The sequence below is a fragment of the Penaeus japonicus genome, unplaced genomic scaffold (assembly GCF_977035675.1).
Source record: "Penaeus japonicus unplaced genomic scaffold, GWHDUDI00000001_assembly GWHDUDI00000040, whole genome shotgun sequence".
Classification (NCBI taxonomy): Eukaryota; Metazoa; Arthropoda; class Malacostraca; order Decapoda; family Penaeidae; genus Penaeus; species Penaeus japonicus.
The window spans coordinates 10747279-10759778 of record NW_028234442.1 but is presented as its reverse complement, the minus strand read 5'-3'; the positions used below and the strand labels follow the sequence as shown (position 1 = coordinate 10759778).

At 36.8% G+C, this 12500-nt stretch overlaps 2 protein-coding genes across 4 annotated transcripts in view; both read right to left on the bottom strand.

Moving 5' to 3' along the window:
- LOC122268051 (uncharacterized) overlaps positions 1-2190 on the bottom strand; it is a 2687-nt gene extending 497 nt beyond the window's left edge. The window contains exons 1-3 of one of the 2 annotated variants that reach the window (XM_043038296.2): positions 2053-2190; positions 1647-1852; positions 236-505 (exon numbers count right to left, since the gene is read on the bottom strand). In XM_043038296.2, the coding sequence (XP_042894230.1) occupies positions 236-505; positions 1647-1843 (467 nt within the window). In that variant the 5' untranslated portion in view covers positions 1844-1852; positions 2053-2190. Of the gene's footprint in view, positions 1-235; positions 506-1646; positions 1887-2052 lie in introns of those variants that run through there. The other variant, XM_086534250.1, reaches the window with a different exon arrangement.
- A 7726-nt stretch (positions 2191-9916) lies between these two features.
- Positions 9917-12500, bottom strand: part of LOC122268052 (uncharacterized) — a 6522-nt gene continuing 3938 nt past the window's right edge. The window contains exons 2-4 of one of the 2 annotated variants that reach the window (XM_086533737.1): positions 11930-12106; positions 11146-11290; positions 9917-10525 (exon numbers count right to left, since the gene is read on the bottom strand). In XM_086533737.1, the coding sequence (XP_086389863.1) occupies positions 10418-10525; positions 11146-11290; positions 11930-12106 (430 nt within the window). In that variant the 3' untranslated portion in view covers positions 9917-10417. The remainder of the gene's footprint in view (positions 10526-11145; positions 11291-11929; positions 12107-12500) is intronic. The other variant, XM_086533736.1, reaches the window with a different exon arrangement.

Below are 12500 nucleotides of genomic sequence, written 5' to 3'. Positions count from 1 at the left end.
AAGGAGGGAAGGAAAGAAAGAAGAGAGAGAGTGAGAATAAGAGAAAAAAATAAGAGAGAGAAAAAGAAAATAAGAGAGAGAAGGAAAGAAAGAAAGAGGATAGAGCGAAAAATATAAACATAAAAAAGATAGAAAAATACATAGCTGAAACAAGTAAAAAAAAAGAGCGGGTTGTTGAAAAAAGGGGAAAAAATATAGAAAAAAAACAATAAGAGAAACGAGAACCAACACTCACTGGAACAGCAAAGACATCGCCTCGCCCAAAACGCTGTACTTGTGAATCGTCTTGTGCTGCAACTCGCACACAAACCTCTGAACACACGCACGCCCATTCAGCCCCTGCCACGAAAGCACTTCCTCCACCCACGACAACGCCCACGCCTGCTGATCCTCCCACGTCCCCAAGTCGTCTTCATCGTCATCATCGTCCTCCTCTTCGTCATCGTCAAGATAGTCATCATAATCGTCCTCATTCAAAGACCATTCTCGAAGAAGGCTGTTTAGGCTGTGGTTTTAGAAAACGGGTGTTAGGTTAGGCTTCCTGTTGCTACTGGGGCGGGATAGATGGGCGGAGAGAAAGGTAGACAGGTTGAGAGAAAGATGGATGGATGGAGAGATAGAGAAGGATAAGATGGAGAGCGAGAGAGAGAGAGGGAGAGAGAGAGAGAGAGAGAGATATTGAGGGAAAGATCGATGGAGAAAAAAGAGAGGGATATTTGGTAGAGAGAGAGAGAGATTGAGGGAAAGTTAGATAGATGGAGAAAAAAGAGAGGGAGATTTGGTAAAGAGAGAGAGAGAGAGAGAGAGAGAGAGAGAGAGAGAGAGAGAGAGAGAGAGAGAGTGAGGGAGAGAGAAAGAAAGAGAAATTGAGGGAAAGTTAGATAGATGGAAAAAAAAGAGAGGGAGATTTGGTAAAGAGAGAGGGAGAGGGAGAGGGGAGAGAGAGAGAGAGAAAGAGAAAGAGAGAGAGAGAGAGAGAGAGAGAGAGAATCACCAAAGTTATTCACCACTACTGTCACCATTTTTAATCACTATTTTAGCTATTTTTTTATTGTATAAACCATCATCATCCTCTCTCTAATTCGTTATAGATCTTAATAGTTCCAGTCACTACAGCTGTCGCTATTATTTCTTCTGCATTACTTTTATTTATATTCACTTTTATTACAGACTTATATTCCGAAGAGAAATTACAATAATAAGCCAACGAAATAAAATAAAATTAGTATCAATGATAATAATAATGTGAATGATACTTGTATGATATAGCAGTGGGTGTAATAATACTGATTATATTAATTGGATAATAATAATGATAATTACAATAGTAATGAATAACAACAAAATAGTTATGATAATGATAATAATAATGATAATGATAACAATAATAATAATAATCACAACAAGAACAAGAACAAAAATAAACAATAAAAAGAATAACACAAGTAACAAGAGCAACAAGAACAACAAAAAAATAAAAAATAAATAAAAAATAAAAACATCAACACAACAGAAGCAACAACGAAACCACAACTGCTCCTGATCACAAACCCTCTTCGCAGGTTTTTTTCCCTCCTCCTCCTCCTCCTCCTCCTCCTCCTCCTCCTCCTCCTCCTCCTCCTCCTCTTCCTCCTCCTCCTCCTTACCTGAAGCCGTCGCCTCCCTCCCCTTCCCTGGCGCTGAAGAGGGAGTCGAAGAAGAACATGATGGGGATGACGAGGCCCCAGACAGCGACCGAAGAACCTCCTGGTGTCGTTGGTTCTGCCACGGGCGTGCAGAACTTGACGGTCGTTCCCCATGAAGGCCGGGACAGGATCGGGTCTGCGAGAATCTCTACGACCATTTTGCTTTTCTGTTTTTTTTTTTTTTTTTTTTTTTTTTGGGGGGGGAGATGGAGAAGAGGCGTGTTATGATTGGGTGTTTGGTTTCCTGGTTGTTATGAGGTTATGGTTATGGTTTGGGTTAGAGTGTTTGTATGTGAGGTTATGAAGTTTTGGATTGTTGCGAAGCTCGTGATATCAACACCCCGAGTTGCAGAGACACGTTCCTTACCTCCTCGCTGTCTAATGTCTGACTGATTCTCGATACAAACACAACACTTCGCGCCACGAGTAGCTCCGCCTACTTTCCACCCCTCCCACTCTTGTGACGTCATGAAAAAGTCTCTCCCTCTTCGAGCGACCGCCCCGCCTCCAGGAGTGACGTCATCAAATGCTCTCCCTGTGAGATCCAGGCCACGTTGTCGACACTGTCCTGCGAGGAATAGAAAATATTACGCTCTCTTCTCTCTTTACGGAGCCCTGTGTAGCTACACGACATGAAATATGCGGGAGGCATAAAAGCGCGTATTATATACATTCGGAGTAATTCGTGTCTTACTGATCTGCTTTATTTTTATCTTTATTTTTTTACGCATTTCAAGTGGATTCAACTATCTGTTCTCCGGAGGGTAAACGCAACTAGACGAGATAAAACAAAAGAGTGTAGGCTCATAACCGTGACCTTCCTTGTATGAGTGTATCTGAAGAAAAGTATAATAATATTTTTGTAAGATTCGTGGGAATGTGTAAACTTACTAGACAATGCTATTGATTAACTAACCAGTTGCTCTCATTATAGATTCCAGGGAAGTCATAAAGGTGGAAAGGTTTACACTCTCTACATAGTCTTAGGTCAAGAAATATCATTTATATTCAATAGCGTTATAAGGTTGCTATGCCACAACACGTAGATATAGTAAGGTTTACACTCCGTACATACTTAAAGCAGTGAATGGCATATTTAGTCAACAGCGATATGCATCAATAGCCCATATTATAGGCTACATTCTACCTTCTCCTCAAATGACTTTTGTCAGAGATTCGCACACATGTTTCCTCTTATTTCTACAGAGGAAAAAATACCAACTTGTCACAGTATAAAGAAAATCCATGTATCATTATTTACACTTCAGAAATTATATGAACATTCAAAACAAGGAAGTTTGTGGCATCATCTTTTAAATCATCTTAAATAATTTCACTGATGTAAAGTGAAAATAGAATATTCACTTTACATCAGTCGTTTAATATCAAATATACACATGATAAATTGCGTATGTGAATTCTTTTCCTTTCTGTGTTCTTTCTCAGATAGCTATCAATTAGACACCAGTGCTGTCTTGAGTCAATGTGCAGAGACATTTTGCCTTGAAACAAAAGGCACGTCTTCCCCAAACTTAATATATCCGAAATTAATTTTTAAAATCTAATAGTAACGAAAATTTGATTCCTCTATTTCAAAAAAGAAACTACAACGAAGCTAGTGGTGTAGGTTGCCATAATATCTCAACGCAGACACACGTGGACAGATTTCATCAGGGATGCCACAGCTAATCGGCCGAAAGACCAAACTGTGTGTGTGTATATATGTATATATATATATATATATATATATATATATATATATATATATATATATATATATATTGTATATACATGATTTCAAAAACAAAACATTGGAAATATATACAAGAGAAAAAAAATGTACACAAGAAATTATACACAAATATACAAAAACTATACAAATGTAAATGAATATACAAAAAATATAAAAACAAAAGACCCAATCACTACACTGTTGCGTGGCGGTTACTGTGGTGAATGGGCACCAAGAGGCGTAAGGACCAAGCTCTCACTTCCTCTCTCGAGTCAACACTAACTGATAGGCTGGGCGAAGCATCTGCTCTGCATATCTGGCTTATCCTTATTCTTACGGGCTAAGACCATATGAAGCGAATGGTTTAAAAGCGATCCACACCTTATTGGTCTAGTCAGAGGTAGGAGCGAATAGAATTATAATTCAAATTTCTAAAAATTTAAAGGAAAGCTAGTCATATTGTGAGACAAATACCTAAATTTCGTAATGGTGACATCAGAGTATGCAAATGAAAGTTAATAAACTTAAAGTAACAGATACTATTTAGAAAGTTATGTTGAAAATGAAATAGAAAACAAATAAACCGCGCGACTCTAATACGGTCAGGCAGAAGAGAAAACATTGAGGGAAAGGAAGGAGGAAATCCCTTTCTTAATGATCGCGTATACGTACGAGAAAGTGATGAATCAGACCTCGCTCTTTTGTTCTTATGCAACATACTACTGAAATGGCAAATTAATCTGACGATTTTATGAGATTTAGGCTTCGTAAAGATATATGTAGAAATTAGGAAGTAGATAGATCTAAGATTACTTACGGTGTCCAGTTAATTATCAGCAGTTGTTGTATGAATTGTATTACACTTTTTCTTTCGAGCATTCCGATTCTCAATTCCTTTCTAATACACAATAATAATAATCGCATGGAACAGAAATATAGAAAAGTATATACATAAAGTATATATTTTCAGAAAATTAGAATGTATAGTCTACTTGATTGTCGCTGTTTATTTAGCTGAAAAATTACATTACATACTGTGGTAATTGTGGTACTCTACCACAATTTAACCGATCATATGGTTTATATCTACTCCCCGGAATACTCCAGGATAATAACGTACCGTGTTAGTTTAAATAAACTTTGCGTGCACTCCCACATGAGCCACTGTGCTCCAAGGCATCCAACGCTATTGCAAGGCCCTTAGGCTCTGAAGGGCTCATCTGCGGGAGGCTTTCCGTCCAGAGCGCCTCGAAGACTACGGCGAGGTGGGAGGACGCCCTCTGTCTGAGTATTCTTCTAACTGATACATTTATACATCATATGTGCATGCATAAATTCATACGTGCATACATACATGCATTTATAGATATATACATACATATAAATGCCTTTATACATACATAAATGCATATATATATATATATATATATATATATATATATATATATATATATATATATATATACATATATATATATATATGTATATATATACATATATATATATATATATATATATATATATATATATATATATATATATATATAATATATATATATATACATACATGCATATATTAGTGTGTACATACATACTCACAGTGCATATAGCATATACAAACACACACATACTCACACACACAAACGAGTGTGTGTGTGTGTGTGTGTATGGATATATATATGAATGTACATGTATCTATCTATAGGTATATATGAATATAGATATATATAAACTGGGGATACATATGTTTATATATATATATATATATATATATATATATATATATATATATATATATATATATATATATATATAAAGATGCCAAACTTTTCCTCAATCGCCCATCGCCCTACCCCACATGAAATAAACTTTATAGCAGAGGGAATCATCACATTCCACATTCCAAAAGGGTAAACACAACTCACCTGATGGGAATAGCCATCCGCAGATTTGATTTCATTTTGGAATCTTGAGGCACCCCTATGGTATGTACTGACAAATGTGCCCATGGTATGTTGTTTGGGCACCGCTGCTTTATATCATAAACTGCCATTAATAGAACAGAGAGAGACGGAGAAGAATGATCGCGGGAGGAGGAGGCAAGAGAACAAAGGAGCTGAGAGAAAGAGATAGCGACATGCAGAGTTTTTTTTTTTTTTTTTTTTTTTTTTTTTTTTTTTTTTTTTTTGTGTGTGTGTGTGTGTGTGTGTGTGTGTGTGTGTGTGTGTGTGTGTGTGTGTGTGTGTGTGTGTGTGTGTGTGTGTGTGTGTGTGTGTGTGTGTGCGTGAATTCCCACATTTGGTTGCATCGGCATATTGTCAATCTGTTAGAATGAGTTTTCTACATTTGGGGGAGGAGGTGAGGAGGAACATCTGTTGGCAATTCCTTCCTGCAGCATTTGTGACCAGAAGCCATTTATTATTGTTGTTCCTTGTCATACTATGTATAATAATGATTAAGTTTTGTTCACTTATATTCGATACATTTGATGTTTGATCGAGGAATAATAGATAAGTTACGCCAAAATACGTAAGAGATAAAGAATAATGCTCTATATTTTGAAATCTTGAATGGTTGAACACATGCTCGGACGTTTTCAATGTTGCTGCTCAGACCCCTTGCTTCCTTGCGTCCTTCGAGTATGGGATTATGGGTGTCCTTTTGGTCGTCCCAGTTTCCTTTTCTCATCTACGTTAGTTAACTCTTTTTCCCCCTTCTTCCCTCCTTCTCCTACACTTCCTCATATATTTCCCCTTTGTATCACCCACAAGTTCACCATGGGAGAACTTCCCAGAGCTTTTGCAAAACTTGGAATAATTGTAAAGCTCTTAGAAGTGGCTCTCACTCGAAGGGTATCAGAGCCCAACGCTTCATGGAACCTCGTTAAGCCCAATATAAAAGGCTTTGTAATTACAATAGATGAATGGGTCATATGCACAGTGAAGAAATGTACAAATGATATAATATTCAGCTGTAGAATGTAAAATGTCACATGTATATGTTAGTTACGATACGAAAACTTTTTTATGGCATTGAGGACACGGTGGCTGAATATAACTCCGTGTTACGAATGTCATGATGAAAATCCATTTCCCGACAATGATACCATCAATGAAATTTCTTTAAATTCCAAACACCAGAGCCACCTGATGTATTTTCTTTAACTAAATGTTTGTATTTTCACCTGGATTAGGGAGTGTGATAAAATCCCAAAAGCCATAAACATATATAACTCAACAGGTGAGCACTTACTTGAGCGTGCTTGTATAGTCTGTGGGAAGGTAAGAGGGCGATGTAGTCTATGGTTAGGTAGGCCTACAAAGTCTTCCAATATAGTCAGTGGCATTGCTTCCCAATCTTTCTTTTTCATTGATGGGACTCTAAATGTCCTTTATGTGGTACTTTACCTATTATACAGCAGAGTGCAAAATACATAACGGTTACATACCTCAATGACAAATAAAAATCCCGTCATAAGAATGAGAATAACTTCAAATTCAAATATAAACTAAGATAAGAAGAGACATGGTGAACATTGATAACCAAAGAAGGCAAGCAAGTGAAGCAGAAAATAAACTGAATTTATATAACTCATTTGGTAAATTACTTGTACATAATCCTCATGTAACAGAAACCAGAGTCCAAGAAACAAGACAAAAACTTTATAACTTTTATGTAAATTTAGTAGATTTTACTACACACCGGAACCATGCGGCATCCCTAGGCACTGCCCAATGACAAATTTGCTCATGGCACCCCATGTACCACGGCACATATTCTGGAAACCACAAGTCTATGGTGACGAATGAAAAACACGTCATGTGATTTAGGAAGAAGTATGAGAGACCTTATGGTACCTATGGTATGGTATTTACGAAAGATGGTACTATGGTAACGGTACAGTAGCTTTTATTACTAGATGGAAAGCAAGACTTTTTAAGTGTTGGACATCGTTTATGAGAGATGAACAAGAAAAGTTCTTTGTTATCAATGGAATCTCTTCCTGCATTGCCGGGGAAATCACCGTGCAATATTTGAAACATTTTCATTTGAATCATCATTATCATTATCATTATTATCATTACCATCATCATCATCATTATCAACATCATCATCATTATCAACATCATCATCATTATCAACATCATCATCATTATCATCATCACCATCATCAGTATTACTAAAAATATTATTAAAACAATCGTATAAATTCATATATACGCAGTAAAACGAGTAAACGAGTGTAAATGACTACCCTTTGAGTTGGTATGGATACAAAGACCATAATATCCCTAGATTTATTAATATTCATGTATCCCCTGGTATGGACCACTGACTGCGGATGTGGCATTTACAAATTACTTGTTTTAAGCCAAATACCCTTTGTAAATGGGCGGGCTGATGGTTATCTTTAGAGTAATGGTTGTATGAACGTCACCATTTCCTATTATAGAAGGATGTGAATGATATTATCTGATTAAGCCTTTATTTAGACAGATTATATACAAAATTTAAATCAGTATACCACACGAATGAAGTATTTCTGACAACAGTAATTTGTCATTATTTCGTGAAGAATTAAGATGAATACATACATTATTCTTTTCAATTTTAATTTCAACTACCTATTTATACTTATAACTCTTGCTGTCAGAATTAAACCTCCAAAAGCAAGTGAAGAAACTACAACTCATGTCATCCAAAGAGCAAGGTTAACATCCAGTTAACTTTCCAAGTCCCAGAAATTACCGCGTTTCTTTCAAAACATTGCAGCCATAATTGATGTGTAGTAGAAATACTGCAAAAAAAAAAAAAGTTCCAAAGCAAACGTCAAAACAGCTGATTTGCAAACAAGCGGCGTCCTGAAAAGCTAAATTCACAACACATCTGAACGACGGGCAACCCAGCTTTGATATATTTGTCAGTACATCCACGTGTGAATAGCCACTGACAACAACGCAGGTTTTAGGAGAAAACGGAGGCAACGGACTCAGGCGCATCTCGGCTGAATCCCAATGTTTGCAGTGAAGAGTGTCCAGCATCAGATGGCCTACCTCTATTCACTGATACAATAAGGTTTATTTCACCGTGCTTCTCACTTGGTTTGATGCCTGCGCTCTACATCTCGTGGTCGATAAAAAGACCGCTTCGTGGATCAGATTTGAGAAAGAGAGAAGTGGAAAGATCATCTAAAATCCTATACAGATAAAGAACGCATTCTATGAAGAGGAGATCAGGACGAAGAAGAAGTATTAAGAAGTCAAAAATGAGATAATAAGAAGCTGCGAGAAAACCAAAACGCTACGAAAGAGTTTCTGAAGATATGTAAATTAAAGGAGAGATGTACCAGTACGAAGATGTACGGAGATGCACGAAGTACCTGACAAAGAGATGTGAAAAATCAGGATTTAGGAAAAGGAATAGAATAAGAATGCATATACTGTAAACCTGAAAGGAACTAGAAGATAGCGAGAACACCGCAAATGTACCAGAACTAATCACACTAATATGGAAAGTTAAGAAAGTTGTCGAATGATGTATAAATCTTAAAACCGGACAATGGAGAAAGTGTTTTGCTGTTTTCCGTTATGGGAATCGGTGACACACATTTGAAAGTAACTTAGAGAGGATAATGGATAGCAGATCAAGAGCCATGGTAAGAATTAACAGAAATGCAGCATCGATTTCTGAAAAATAAAGCAAAAGAAAATAAAAATATAGGAGGACAATCAAAGTTAGAGTTCATACCGTAGAGATTGAAGAGACGATGAATTTGCGAAAATGAAATCCGTGGTAAGGAACGGTCATTAGGAGGCATGAAGCGTAAGCGATGAGGATAAACATATACCACAAAGGTCGGCACTCGTCCTTTCCTTCCTACTCGTACACAGAATGAATGTTATACCGGGGAAGGACCCAAGAAAGAGGGATTTAAGAAATGTTGTGCGTTAGTGACTTAATTACGAAACCCATAAGAGGAATTATGATGACGAGTATGAGAGAGTGTAAGTGTAAGGCAAGTGAATATCAAGAAGCCTGTAGTTTAAAGCACAGAAGACGATAACATGAACAAGTGATATTTTGGGGGACAAGTGGTTTGGTCTTTGAGAAAAACGGAGCGACGGAAGATGAAAAAAATAATGATCAGTACACGGATAAAACATTGTAATTGAGACTTAAAGTAATGCTTTTGTTGACAAGGAGAGTCGAACTGCCGAAAAACATTTTCCAATGGATAACAATAAGATGAAAACAAAATGGAATCAGAAAGAAGAGATACTGAACTGAGAGATAAAAAAAAAAAACTGTTGGAGTAGGTGAAGAGACCATGGTTATATTTAGAAAAGAAGATTTAGATTATATTTAGGATAGAGTGAAATAAAAGCATTGGCTGTTGAGTTGGAATGGAATCATCACAATTTGGTGATATTAGTTTTTTATAATTTATTTTTGCTTTTATCGTTATTTTTAAAGATGTTCTTCTACTATATAAACTCTATTATAAGGGGAACTGTTAGTCATTGCTGTACCTGATTCAATTATTGATACAGATGCAAAAGGAAAGGATTATAACAGACACAATCTAAATAAAAGTTTTTATTTTTTGTATAATAGCTTAACAGTATTATGCATCATCTGCTACAAATGATGCGAACAATAAGCGTTAAACTAAACTTAACATCGACTTTCAAACATCATCTTAGTGTGTAAATGTAATATCATCTTTAAAACTTCACATTTATAGCATGAATATAAAAAATGTTGAGCAACAGATAACAAAATATCTGTTCAGTTGCACTCTTGTATTGCATTATTTTCCCTCCGTCTACGATGTCTCATTGTGATAATATCTCACACATCTCATTGTCTGCGCTCATTTGCATATCGTGGCGCCCTCTGTGAGTCCTTCGTGGAAACTTCATATCTTTTAGATTGTCGCTTTCCTATCAACGGTTCATTTGTTTTTGTTTTCCGTATTTTGTGAGTTCCTCTTTGCCGGTTAATTGACGACGACTTTTGGGAGAGCAAAGTGGTCGTTGCCGATAGTGTTTGCGAATGGTTTGTGGTCGTCTGCTCCCTCGGGCTTGTCTTCGATTGATGAGACGCTCTGGGAAAGGAAGTTTCGGTTGGAAAGATGGAAACACACAAATAAAACAAAGAAAGAAAGAAAGAAAAAAAGAAAAACAAAGAAAAAAGAAAAGAAAAACAAAAGAAAAACAAAAAACAAACATACACACACACACATGTATATATATATATATATATATATATATATATATATATATATATATATATATATATATATATGCATGTATAAGTATATATATGTATACGTATGTATATGTGTATATACATACATACACGCAAACACACACACAACACACACACACACAACACACACACAAACACACACACACAACACACATATATATATATATATATATATATATATATATATATATATAATATATATATATATATATATATATATATATGGGGGGTCCATATGCATATGTGTGTATATTCTCCCTCTCCCTCCTCCCCTTAGATCTTCCCTCCACAGTTTCTCACTCTCTTTTTTTTCCTCTCCCTTTCCCTCCCCCCTCTCCTTCTCCCTTCCTTCTCTTCTCTCTCGCTTCCCCATCCCTTCTCCCTACCCTCTCCCTTTCCCTTTCCCTCCCTCTCCCTTTCCCTCCCTCCCCCTTTCCCTCCCTCCCCCTCTCTTACCTGCATATACCGCCGGTACTTCTCAAGCGTACCCGTGAAGGAGAAGGGGCAAGTGTGGTACCGAGAGGTACAGTCACTCCCCTCTCTGCCTGCGTCCTCTGCCTCGATGTAGTCATGCAAAAAGTCATTCATTCCGCGCTTTGGTCTGCATGAGAATCAGCGTGTGAGGTTCGTGAGATTATGGTTGTATGGTTGTATATGTTTTTTTTTTTTTTTTTTTGGGGGGGGGTCATATTTTGTTTAAAAAAAATTGATGAAAAGTCTAATAATGAATCATAAGAGATGGAGCAATAAACTCAGATAATTACTTTAAGGGTAAAACATGATTATGATAATGATGCTGGTGATAAAAAGGATCATGATAATGAGGATATTCTAAGATGATAGTAAGAGTAATATGATGATGATGAAGAAAATGATAATGATAATGATGATAACAATAATAATAACAAAAACAATAATGGTAACAATGGTAATAACAAAAACAATAATGATAACAATAATAATAACAAAAACAATAATGATAACAATGATAATAACAAAAACAATAATGATAATAATAATATTGATGGTAGTTATGAGGAGGATGATAATGACAATAATAGTGATATTAGTAATAACTATAATAAAGATATCAGTAACATCAACAATGATCATGATAATGAAAATCATCATATCATCATAGTAATCATATAATAAAGATAACTATAATAATACCAATAATAACTACACTAATAACAACGACATCATGAACAGCAAGAAGGAAGAGCCAGACTGAACTCACGTGAAGAGCAGAGTGAGCAGCTCGCCGACCACCGTGTATCGCCCGAAGGCATTTCCTTGCAGCTCGCAGATGAGTCGCAGGAGACAGGACCTGCCGTCGACGCCCAGGCTCGCCAAGGAGTCCTCGATGGAGCGGAAGATGTTGAGCTGGTCTTCGCCGAGGCTCCGGGATCCTCCGCTGAGGGGACGGGGAGAGATGAGGGGGAGTGGAGTGGGTGGAGGGTGGGAGGGGGGGGCTTTGGAAGAGAGAGAGAGGGAGGGGGGGGGAGTATAGGGAGAAAGAGAGAGAGAGAGAGAGGGGGGGGGAGTATAGGGAGAAAGAGAGAGTTAGAGAGAGAGAGAGAGAGAGAGAGAGAGAGAGATGAAGGTGGCAAAAGAAAGAAATATCAAAGTTCCAACAACTAGTTTACTTAAAATTGAGTTTACAAAAGTCACTGGACAAGTAATGCCTATTTGGTTCCATTACATAGGTACTTGATTTTTGTCTTGTTGGTTATTCTTCTAGTGTCCCTTTTGGTTAACAGTGATTTTCTTCTTCATTTCTCTAGCCAGTTCATAATATTCCAACAGTC